The 13,047-nt window shown below is 27.5% G+C and overlaps 1 protein-coding gene across 1 annotated transcript; it reads left to right on the forward strand.

The window, feature by feature from the left end:
- The first annotated feature begins 2,982 nt into the window (after window positions 1-2,982).
- On the forward strand, window positions 2,983-4,740 carry LOC100792573 (protein EPIDERMAL PATTERNING FACTOR 2). The gene is made up of 3 exons (XM_006598150.4): window positions 2,983-3,203; window positions 3,620-3,672; window positions 4,383-4,740. Exons 1-3 carry the CDS (start codon window positions 3,104-3,106, stop codon window positions 4,578-4,580), a joined length of 351 nt encoding a protein of 116 aa, XP_006598213.1. The 5' UTR covers window positions 2,983-3,103; the 3' UTR covers window positions 4,581-4,740.
- Window positions 4,741-13,047: the final 8,307 nt, after the last annotated feature.

Raw genomic sequence — 13,047 nt, forward strand, 5'->3', positions numbered from 1 at the left:
AATTAGTAAGAGTAAATTGCTACAAGAGATAATAATTTTGATACGTGTCCAAGTATAACAAATATATGCACCAAGTACAAATGAAATATAAATAAATAAAGTACTACTGTTATTTTCAATAAAATTAACTTAAAACCTAATATGTTAGCAGATAACTTATGAGTTATAAGCTAAGAGATGAAAAATTAAAAATTAACTGATTTAGTTTATAAATGTCAAATGAAGTAAAAAAAATATATTTAATATTTTTTACATATAAATTTATTTTTAATAACTTATATTCTTGATAATAATTCTTAAATTTTTTATTATAAGAAAATAGTAAAGATAGGATAATTTTACTCATATTGTTTAAACTCAAAATTTTTATTTTTTTTTAAAAAAAGTGAAATTAAATGAAATAAACTTTATTAGAAGTATATTGTTTAAAATCATTTTTTGACATTCAAATATTTATTAATAATATTACTTTTTAAAAATAAAAAGTGTTTTTTCTTTATAATTTTCTTAAGCATTTATTTTTTTATTTATACAAAAATAACTTGAATGTATACGTCTCTCACTTACATAACTACAAAAATAATACAAATCAAATCTTCTATTTAAAACTAGTCATATATATTGAAATTCCGTTTAAATTAGGTCATATATATAAAACAAATAAAAATAATTATAAAATTGATATGATTTAAATAATTTTTAATCTTAAGAAATAGTATGGCAATGACAATGGACAAGATGATTGTCATGTGTATGAAAGAATGATAAATTAGATAAGAGAAGTTTTCCAAACAATCAAACAACCCAATTTTTGTTTTTTTTTTCAATTTTTAATCTCATATCCCTTTTTTAATTTTGGAATTGAAATACCTAATCTAAATAATAAAAAAAATCACTCTTAATCTTGATAGTGATATATGTTGTATATGTAAATCCTAAATGTAAAAATAGGCAGACTTCTCCCGAAAAAAAAAAAGTAGGTAAAAATATATGCTAAATATAAATTATCTATTGATAAAATAAGTTGATGATATTGAAAGAAAAAAAATAATTGTAAATAAGGTTCAAGTTTGACTTCCATGGAGAATATAGATGATATTATCTATAATGATTTTAGAAAAAAATAAAAAACTTTCAAAAAAAGTTTATCCAATTGAAATTTAAAAAATAACTGATTTTTTTTAAAATTGAATAAAAGAGTAAAAAAACATTGAAATAAAATAATAAGAATAAAATTAAGAATTAAAAAAAACTAGTAACTTCTAAACTAGTTTATTTTAATAAGTTACTTAAAATAGCTTATTATAAGTTATTAAAATAAACTCGTATATCAAATAAGTTTATTTTGATCAAATAACTTATAAACTAGTTAAAAGAACTCATATATTTCTCAAAAGCCTTACCAAGTATATGAATTAAATTAGTAATTTTATAAAGAAAATGGGTATTCTTCACAGAAAGTAAATTTTATTTTTACTCAAATAAAATAATTATGAGTGATAAAATTCTTTCTATAAATATTTTATGAAGTTGCTTATATATGTGGCTTGAACTTCAAACTATTAATTACTCTTAAAACAATCTCATTGTTGATCTACCACCCGGTAGTTAAGTTTTTTTTTATTTATCAGAATTAAACTGAAATAATTCATGTGACAAGCACAAAACAAACTATTCTTTAAATTTATACTAAAACTATTTTGTGGTGAGTTTCATATTTTTTTTTCCAGAAAACATATCTAATTATCGAAATACATTTTAGATATACTCTACATATTAATCCCATAGTCCATATCCATAAATAATAGATAAGAGACATCCACTGTTGTCAAAGAGTAGATAAGTCACCAAGTAACCCCCTTGTTTACAATTTAAACTGTAATAAAAATACTGAGTTGAATTTTTATTGGTCACCCTCTCAGACAAAATGTTGGCGCCCTCTTAAATAGTAAGATTCGGGTTGTGCTATCTCTTCCTCACAAGATACATCAATTCTTTCAATTTAAAAGAGTTTTCTTAAAAGAAGACATACAATAATGGACACAAATTTATTCATATCCGCACCTACACATATAGCAATCAATTTTTGAATCTTGTAGGATTGATGACAAATTAAAAACATTCAAATTTCAGCAGGTTCGTTTTTACTGGAACATCAAATTTTTCCATTCAGATACATGTCAGCACGTCACCCCTTCAATTTTCTCTAGTGAATTATATGTTTCAATTAATTTCATCTTTCAAACATTGTTTTCTTTCTTCTCCTCTATTAAATTTTATAGTGCAGCAAAGACATCCAAAATGTTCCCTTAAAAATCGGTTCATAAGAGGGTGGTCTACCCAGCTAATGTGGAACTATTCTGTTAACATTATGATTCTAATACCATATTAAATTTTATAGTGCAGCAAAGATATCCGAAAGATCCCTTAAAAATCGGTTCATAAGAGGGTGGTCTACCCAGCTAATGTGGAACTATTCTGTTAACATTATGATTCTAATACCATATTAAATTTTATAGTGCAGCAAAGATATCCGAAAGATCCCCTTAAAAACCGGTTCATAAGGGGTGGTCTACCCAGCTATAAACACTTATCATGTTCATGAATTATCCGATGTGAGACTATTCTTAACATCTTCCTTTCTATTTCCCTTACCTCAGATTGGTGAAACCGCGCGTGCGTGGCAGAAGACTTTCCAATCTGCTTGGTCTAAACCAGTGTCACAGTACATACATATCAAAAAGGTTACAAGTTATTACTGAATTTCATAATTAAATATCCTCTTCATTTATAGTTTATGATGATAAATGTTTTTCAGTTTTATTGTTTCTGGGGACTCACCAAAACTTGTGACATCTTTAATACAAGGCCGTGCATCATGTGAAATGCTGCAGATGTACCACATTGCACATTTAATAGGGAGCGCTTTGAATCTTCGAATATATATTTCCACAAAGATTATATTCTGTGTAAATCATCAAAGAAACTCGCATGTTTTTTGCTCACTAGAACTTCATCTTCATGTTTTTTGCTCACTAGCTTTCTTTTCCTCTGCTAATGAAAACTGGCTTCAAGCTACTTGAGTTTGTACTTTGATGCAAATATGAGCACTTTCTCCCTTGGAACTCCCAAATTTTTGCTAATTGTGGTTTTCTTCATGGTGGTTTCTATTAGTTGGAGCCTTAGAGTGATCCCAAATCATGGTAAGTATGTAGTAATATAATATTCTTTTTCTTTACCTAACTTTATGCTTATGCATGTGTCAGAATGTTTAGTATATCTTTAATAAGTAAGAACAACAACAAATGTTTTATCTCACTAGGAATGTTTAGTATAGCATATATAGTGAGATTAAAACTATATCCAAAGTCAATTTCATATAATTAAGCACTATTGTACATCGATTTTTCAAGAAAGCTTAATTGTAATGCATTGCCCCTCAGCTAATTAATCTCGCCAAACGCACACCAAATGAGGTTTGAAATTGAAATTTCAAGTTGGAAAATCCAATATTTAAGAATTACATTATCTCATGAAAATAGGCACTCTTGAGTGATTGTGACTATGTTACTGGTTAAAAAGGCTAAGCTTTTTATGTGTTTTTTCCCTCTGTTTGCAGCTAGTAAGTTGGCCAGCTTGCAAAAAGAGAAACCAACCATTAGAGATAAAAAGGTATGAGTTACATTGTTGTGTGGGAGAAATGTTTTTTCTCGTGTTACAATTTTTTACTTTTTGTACACCTTCTCCTGTACTTCTTCTCTTTATGGTTAAAAGGAGGAATGCAAATTATATATAAGAATGCGAATTTCTTAAGGATTTTATCTTTGAAACTGATTTGGAGTTGCTTAATTTTCTCTCATTGTAAATTATATATAAGAATGTGAATTTGTTAAGGATTATGGTTTGAGAAAATAATTTCAGTTTTCATTTTCTATATTTATTTGTCGCATAATTTATACCTTGTTTTTTTATTATCAAATGTTTGTATAAGAAATAGTGAAAACGGAAAATAATAAAACAGTAAAAAATAAAAAATAAAAACAAAGTGAAATTAATATGCTTTTTTATAAACAGAAATAAAAATAGAAGTTTTTTTTTTCTAAAATCAAATGACTCCTTACTTTCTGATAAAGTATAACAGTGGCAACCCTCCTTCATTCTCTTTGTCACCTCATTATTTAATAATGATACAATTTCTTTACCATAAAAAGGAAAGTGTAAGATTTGAATTTTTTTCTCTCAGCTTTTTCACCATAAAAAGGAATGTAGGTGTTGTTGAAAAATAATGGTGACATGGAAATATCATTATTATTATGTGTCTGTGGGTCAACAAATTGAGTGAGTAATTGATTATTGTTGCATACCTACTTGTGATTTTATAGGAAGAAGTAAAGGAGGACAACATGGGAATGGAACTCTACCCAACTGGCTCCACCATACCAGATTGTTCCCATGCATGTGGACCATGCTCTCCCTGCAAGAGGGTGATGGTGAGTTTCAAGTGCTCCATTGCAGAGTCTTGCCCCATAGTTTATCGATGCACTTGCAAAGGGAAATACTACCATGTACCCTCCAATTGATGCCCACAATTTTTATTTTTATTTTTAATTTAGTCTAGGATTATTATTGTAATTCTTAAGAAGATGATGATGTAGGTTGGACAATTTTACCATTTGGAATTTGCTCAGATTGGTTAGGCACGCTGAAAAGCAGGCATAGTGTGAGTTTTTTGTTGTGGCTTGTCTGTGCATCTTAATTTGACCCTGTTCTTTAGCATCAAAAGGATGAACTTGAACTTGAGATGAAACATTTATTTATAGGCCAATAAAAAACAACACATTCATGCTTTTAATGAAATATCAAATTATTGACATTATATATAACCTACGTTTTGAAAATCAGACCCACTGATGTAAGTAAGAAACGACTGAACTAATTTAGCGTCCGATTTAAATAATTCGGCCTTGTGAAATACTAGTAAGAAAAACAGGAAAATGGGTCATAGAAGCAGGAAAAATGACAACAAAAAAGTTAAAAATTGGAAAAAAAAATAATCTAATTCACAGTAAGTCATGAATAAAAAATATTTAATACGACATCATTTTGATTTTAGATGTTAACTTATTTTTAATTGGCATTGTTATATTTTTTTTTGGGTAAATATTAGCATTGTTATATATGTTAAAACTTAGACCTAAATTTTATGGTAATTTTGAACTTGTTATTTTTATTTTAGATGTATTGTTCCATTCCATTTTTAGAGTATTATCCATTTTCTTTTTGAATATTTGCTTTCACTACTAACAAGTACACTTGATGTTTATTAGTTTTCTTATTTAACGTATTTCTATTATAATGGAATTGATGAGACTCGTCGAATAAAAAGTAAGAATTAGTAAAATGCCAATAGAACTTACATCATTTGATAAGTTTTGCGTAAAATCTATCTAATAAAAACATTTTTTTTACTATTGTTCCTTATTTTTAAGGAAAGAAAAATGTAGAAATTTGTATTGGGCCCTCTGTATGAGTCCATTCAACAAGAGAATCGAATCCAGGGACACGTAAAGATAGAACGGAAGCCCAATAAAAGAGACACTTTTTACATTTATTTATAAAAGGAAAAATTCTAAAATCTTATTTAAAGGAATCTAATATGAATAAAAAAAACTAGTCATTAGTTAAAAACCAAAAAAAAAAAAAAAAACAATAGGCTCACAACTTCACATCTTAATTTATTTTACCCCACTTTCCTTCCTTTTTTTCTCTCTCATATATGGAGTTGTTTAAACTTGCAAAATGTCCTACCTTCTAATAGCTAAACCACTTTAATTTTTTGTAACTAGCTCCTTCATAATCCATTTTGCACGTCTCAAATCAAACCATTATTATGTTTAGAGAAAAAGGATTGTAAAAATTTACACAATCATTTAATTACAACTCATTATGTATAAAAAATTTATTAACTTATAAAATAATTATCTTAAAGTAATTCAAATAATAATTTATAATTAGATAGACATTAAATTAAATTACTTTCTTCAGAGTGTTAAGAAGGTTTTCTTATTACAGAAACCACCCCTCTCATAACCTCCACCTCCAGACTAATTTAAATATAGGAACACTTTATCTACCATCCAAATTATCTGTAACTTTGTATGCTGATGGAATATCTAACGAGCTTTTGACACTAACCCAATGCACCCTCCTCTCATTAGTCGTGTCGCCCAATAGAAGAATGCTTATGCAAATTTGATTCACCTTATCACAAATTGACCTTGGCAAAACCACAGTATCCATAACATACATAGGGATTGAACTCAAAACAGCTATTGACAGAGTTAATCTTCCTACAAAAGAAAGATTTTTATTCTTCCAAATGCTGATTCTTTGTTGCACTCTCTCCACAATATACTTATAAGAGGTCTTAGAGACTCTCTTATGATGATGAAGATTTATCCCTAGATACCTCCCTAAATCATCAATTCTTTGGAAGCCCAATCCATTATTGATTTCCTCCCTCACACTCCAATGTACATTATGAGAGAAGAAGATCCTTGTTTTTTCCTTGCTAACTTTTTCACTCGAGCTTTCACAAAACAAATCCAAACAAGCTAAAATAGCATCCACCTGATCCATAGAAGCCTTCACAAACAAGATTAAATCATTAGGGAAAGCTAAATGGGAAAGAGATGGCCCATTTTTCCCCCTTTAGTCAGTTTCCAGAATTTATTTTCCATCACCACCATAATAATCTGACTTAGTCTTTCCATGCATGAAACAAAAAGATAGGGAGATAGGGGATCTCCTTGTCTTATACCACTAGTTGGAGAGAATTGTTCCAATGTTCACCATTCCATAGCATTTTAATAGATGTGGTAGAAATACAATGAAACACACCATTAATAAAGTTTGATGGAAGACCTGCTTCTTGGAGAGTATATTTGATGAAATCCCAGCTCAATTTATCATAAGTTTTTTCAAGGTTTATTTTAATCGATCTAAACTACACTAATTTCTTAATATGACCCTTCACTTAAATTCATTTGATTCACTAAATGATCACTTTTTTTTATACTTTAATATTCAATAATGATGAAGAATATTGAATGTAAATAAATTAAAACAAAATCCTAAAACATGGAGCTAATTTAGTAAAAAAAAATGAAAAAGAAGCAGACTTTCTCACATTTTTTCATTTGAGAGCAGAAATTCAAAAGTTTATGATCCACTATTTTTTTAAAAATATTTTACTGCATTTTTTCCTCTGCCAAACAGTGAAAATGCTTTGGGATCTGTAACTTCTACGATGTTCTCTTCACTTGTTGCACCTTTTGGGCTCCCCAATCAGTCCCCCAAAGACACTTTCTTTTGAGGGACACTTTATAGTAGACTTTTCCTGTTATTTCCCAAGCATAAAAAAAAAAAAATACTCTAGCTCTATAATAAAATATACTCTTTACTAAATGCAACTTTTATGAATGTTTAAATTTTCAGAAAACTTATATATAAAAAATTCAAAACAAACAAAAATCAGAAAACCTTTGCAAGCGATCGGTTTCAGCAAAATCTACGGCAGCAGCATTAATTACACCCACAAATGAAAAGGACGATCACAGTGGCCAGTGGGGGAGGTACCCACATGGAGTCAAATTGTTGATTTATGTATCTTGTTTAATATTTATATTTATTTTCAAAAAATATAAAAAATATGTAATCAATATTTTTTTATTTGAAAAGGAGAGAGATAAAAAAAATATTGAATTTAGAGAATTTTTGTAAAAAAGTATATAATAGTGTTCTTTGTTAAATTGATATTATTAAGTAATATAGTAAAATTATTAAATAAATAATATTTAATATATGTTATGAATTTTTTCATTATTTAAAAATAAATGTTATATTATTTTATATTTTTAATATAATATATATTTTCATTGACTATTTTTTGCTTAATCAATCCTAAAAATACATATATTATGCAATAATGATATCCGTTTCTCATTATGGTAACAATAATTATGTTCTATTTTATTAAAATGGTACTTATATATTATTTTCACACATTGACCTTTATTTCTTTTAAAAAAATTATATATAATTCTTCGATTTTTATGTTAAATTATTTACGAATTATCTTTAAAATAATAATAATATAATGGATATCACTTATATAAGGTACATATAATTTCTAGATTGAGTAAAATTTAAATATTTAATCAGTATAATTATCTCATGCCCAACACTTTTTTTTTTTTTTGAAAAGGAGAGTGAAAGAGACATGTCATCCGTATATGTACGGTGGTACCCACCAATTTTCTTTGCCCCATAAATCAAAGTTATGGAATTCAAAGTCAAAACTTGGAGTTGGACTCACCGGCTGCTATTTAAAAATTTAGTAAATTTACACACTTCATTCTTCCACATATAATATAATCATATATTCATATATTCCGTATAAGAGCTTATCTCATTCATAATTTTGAGTCAACAGATCAGTTGTCTGTTAGGTGATTAAATTGAAAACTTTTGTTGATCAAAGAAAAGAAGGAGGAAATTTATAAATATATATTTTGTATAAAAATATTCAATGTTTTAAAAGAATGAAATTTAATTAAAATTTAATACATATTTTAATTTTAATTTACACCACCATTCAATCACAAATTATCATTTAAATTATTTTAAAATAATTGAATAACTATATAAAAAAATTTATGTATAATTTTTTTCTCAATAAGAATTTAATACTTAAAAGACATAATTTTATATTAGAACGATTACCATGTAGCAACATAAAACGAGCTTTTAAAATGTATCACTCGAACTATGGACTATACCATTTTAGAATATAGTTCATATGATAAAGAAAAAAAATTCACACTCACTCAAACAGTTGTTACAGACAAAATATTATGTTCAAACAAAGTCAGATATTTGTAATTGTGGCTAACATGTAAGCCTGATATATGCACACCCCACATGTCAGTTATAGCTGTTTTACAAGTGAGGTAAAAAAAATAAAAAATTAACAACCCTAAATAATTCAATTTTAAACAGGACATTGATCTACTTGAAATATTCAAATATTCAAGTTAACCTGCCACACCTAATGTCACTTTGTTAATAAATTAGGGCTATTTCCGCTATGTTTAATATAAGTTGGTTTCCTTTTCTTGTTTGTTTTGAGTTTTTACGATGTTTCTTTGTTTCTAGAAATGTCAGACTAATTCTTACTAGAAGAATAAAAACTGTTGTCCCCACCACAAATACAATTTTTTCTTTGCATGTGGGACTCTGATGTTCTATCAAGTTGGTTTTCCTTAAAATTTTAGAAATTATTCCATACTCAGAGAGTTATATATTACATCTATTTTTTTTTTACAGTTAATGCATAAATTAAAAAATAAATAATATTTTTATTCATATTAAATTACTTATATTTTTTTTAATTTGTATTACTCTCTTATTTTTACGTCATAGTTTTTCTCTTCCTTTTAACAAAGAATAAATGTAAGGATATAGTTGAAAAAAATAATAATTAATATTTTCTAATAAGAGATAGAAAACAAAAGGTTTCTTATCGAAAATAATAGAAACTCATTTGCTGTTGCTTTTTTTCCCTGTTTGAAGAACTTATTTAAACCTATCTTATGACAAAAATAATTATGTAAGAAATTGTGAGATTTTATAAAAATAGCTTATAACATGTTGATATGTTGCTTTCAACATGTTTCAACAAATCTTTCAAAAATATTAATGAAAACAACTTTCATTTTACATAAAAAAAACAGTTTTACCCTATTCCTCCGTTAATTATAAAATCAACTTATTCTTTAATAAAAGCTTAATTAAACTGCTGATTCAAAGCAACCTTATTAATTTGCATCTGAGTTTAGGTGAGAAATGAACCTACCCCTTTGCACCATTAAAGAAATCAATTAAGAGACCTACATGTATAGGGTCCCTAGGAAGTACTACCATATATCCTCTTCATTGGAGTCCATTGATTGTGGTTGTGGGGGCAAAGAAAGAGCAATGGACGTGAGACACAGGGAACTTGAGAAGTAAATAAGTAGGATGCAAAAAACCAAATTTCTCATGTCACATGATTGGACTATTTTGTACAGGCCAGGCCCAGTCAAAACATGTGGGCCAGATTTTGCATCCTTATTTGTCGCCCACATGGAGTTGGATCTTGAATTTGCAACTTCCAGTTGGAAAATTGTGTGGAGATATTTTGTATGAAATAAATGTAGAAAATTAGTGTTTAAAGTTTTTTAGATTGTGACGTGTGTTTGGAATGGCGTTGTTTTCTACAACAGAAATACTTAGTCATTATTATTTTTGGATTAATCAAAATGAGGATTCGGAATGACAATTCAAAGGAAAGAGGGGAGAAAGAAGCAAGTAGATCGCTTCAATTTCTTGTAATAAGTTCTTGTCAATTTTCGTACCGAAATTTCATATTATATGGAATTTCTATTTCTGAAAATAAAGGATATAACAATGAAATTTCATTTTATTGGACATCGTTTTCTTTTTAATTTTTCTGAATACATTTATTCAGCATCTAGATATTGTTTAATTTTGAAATCAAATTTAAGCCATACATGGAGATCATGGCGTAATGAAAACTTTTATATGATTTGCTCATTCCCGCGTCAAGTCATGAGCATTGTAGTACTATAGTGTCATTTTTGTATATATACGTATAGAACAATACGTTTTGTACTAGTGTGAATCAATAATTTAAAGTGTCTTTTTTTTTTTAAGAAAAAACTAATACTTTTTCTAATTGAAAGATCAAATATCTATTTTTTTTAAAAAAAACTATAATAATCATGTGATTACAAAAAAAACATAATTTGTTAGTGTTTTTCTTATAGAAAAATTAATTACACTTTTGATCCTTCTAGTTAATTTCATAAACCCTAAATTATAAACCCTAAAATATCTAAATCTGAACTTTTAATAAACAGGTCAGACTTTATATAAGTCAAACTACACAATTATCTGATAGGTCACCTGTATATTAAGAAACATACATGAATCATAAATTCCCTATTCAAGAGGCATAAGGAAGAAAGAACTCTAAACATCCAAACATTTAGGTATGTTTACATGTAGGTATAAGGGGAATAAGTTGAAGTTTATATCATGGTCTTGGCTTCATTCGTTGAGTCTAGGCTTCAACTATTCCTTTGTCCAATGGAGTAGTAATATAACTACATGTTTGCTTGGTTAAGGGGTTGTCATGTGCATGAGAACCGAATTGGAAGTATTTTTATTCTTATTGAGAATGTTAGAAATTTTCTCCTTTAGCTTTGTTATACAACATACTGATATGTGAGGGTGATCTACTGTAGGATTATATATGGTAGGGGTGTTATTTGCATACAACATAGGATCTTAGACAAGGGGTTACATAGTATTTTTCTTCTTTTTTGGGAAAAATATATTTTAACCTGTATGATTTGTGTATTTTTTTTTTTTGTTCCACTGTTGTAACTCTCTTTGGTGCATGTGGTTCCGTTTTAATGACAAAGTTGTTATTTAAATAAAATGTCATTCATGCAAGAAGAGAAGAACTGTCGCTTCCCCTTACTTTAAAAGAAGCAAAACAGAACAAAGCAATACTCTTCTCGACTTTAGCTTATGACTCTGATTGGACTTTGTGCAATGATCCTTCCAATGAATCTATGGTGACATGGTAATCATGAAAGGAAAAGGAAAGGGTTTTAGGTTTATGCATAGAAAGAAATGAGACTCTCTTGTCTCTTTTTGGTAAAAGCCTATGCTTAACAAATGGATTAGGGGAAAAGGCCCACTAACCTCTTCAATTTTTTTGGCATGTTAATTATAAAAACCCATTTTTAACTCCCATAATCACATATCCCAAATATATATATATATATATATGGACTCATTTAGGATAATTTCGAGTTTTTGGATTATGATTTTCACATATAATTTTTGAAAAAGTCCATTTAACAAAAGCAGATCTGAAATTATTTTTTTAACTCAATTTCAAAATATTTTCTCATCCATTTTAAAAACCAAGAAAAATTATTTATGAATTTGGTTTTTAATTTTAAAAAAGTACATTTTTCATACATTTAACAATATCCCTCTACTACAACCACCACCATAATAACCATACCATCAATATTAGTACCACTATCATTGGTAGCATTCTTGTCACTACCACCACTACCATCACCATTGATACCAACACTGCTACCACCGTTGACATTATTATCACTATTATCATTATTGTTATCACTGTCATTACCATTAATATTGTTACCACCATCACTATTAACATTGACTCCATCACCTACACTAAGATTGTCGTCGTCACCATCATCACCATTGGTATCAACATTGACACAACTACCAACCCTACCCATCACCAACCACTATTACTCACATTATCATCATTATTGTCATTTTCGTTATTATTGTCGCCGACACACAAATAGACTCTAAAACTATTTTTAGTAGAATATGAAACTTTCAAAATGAGTTTATTTTAAAACTAAAAATTAAAGAGAAAAAACTAAAACCAAAAATTAAAAACTATTTGTTGTTTATAAAAAAAATTTAAACTTACAACTAAAAACCACTCAAACAGGGCTTAAATTTCGTAATTTTAATAAAAAAAAGAGTTAAAAATGGATTCTAAATACTACCTTTGGATTGAAATATAAGGAAAAAAAACATATGCATAATCAACTAAAATATAAATAAATTTTAACTAACTCTTTTCTATTTAATGATACTATATCCAAATACTATTTATTTAATTAAAGTTTTATTTTTAACAACATTCTCTTTTTTTATCCTATGCAATTAAATTAAATGTAAATGATATTTTAAAAAATAAATTATTTTATCGATAATATAAAATTAAATAATGTTAATTAATTTTTTGATGGATGTAAATTATTATTTTATGCTTATATTTATGTCTGGAGCGGGTATGATGTACTTAAAATTTAATAAATGCAATTTATATCACTTGTGTCCATTAAATATTTATAT

This window comes from Glycine max, chromosome 15, assembly GCF_000004515.6.
Source record: "Glycine max cultivar Williams 82 chromosome 15, Glycine_max_v4.0, whole genome shotgun sequence".
NCBI lineage: Eukaryota > Viridiplantae > Streptophyta > Magnoliopsida > Fabales > Fabaceae > Glycine > Glycine max.

Bases quoted from the DNA above. Each gene is read 5' to 3' on its own strand.
- LOC100792573 (XM_006598150.4), top strand. From the start codon at position 3,104: ATGAGCACTTTCTCCCTTGGAACTCCCAAATTTTTGCTAATTGTGGTT. The intron at 3,204-3,619 runs GTAAGTATGTAG...CTCTGTTTGCAG, and splicing joins TAGAGTGATCCCAAATCATG to CTAGTAAGTTGGCCAGCTTG. The intron at 3,673-4,382 runs GTATGAGTTACA...GTGATTTTATAG, and splicing joins CAACCATTAGAGATAAAAAG to GAAGAAGTAAAGGAGGACAA.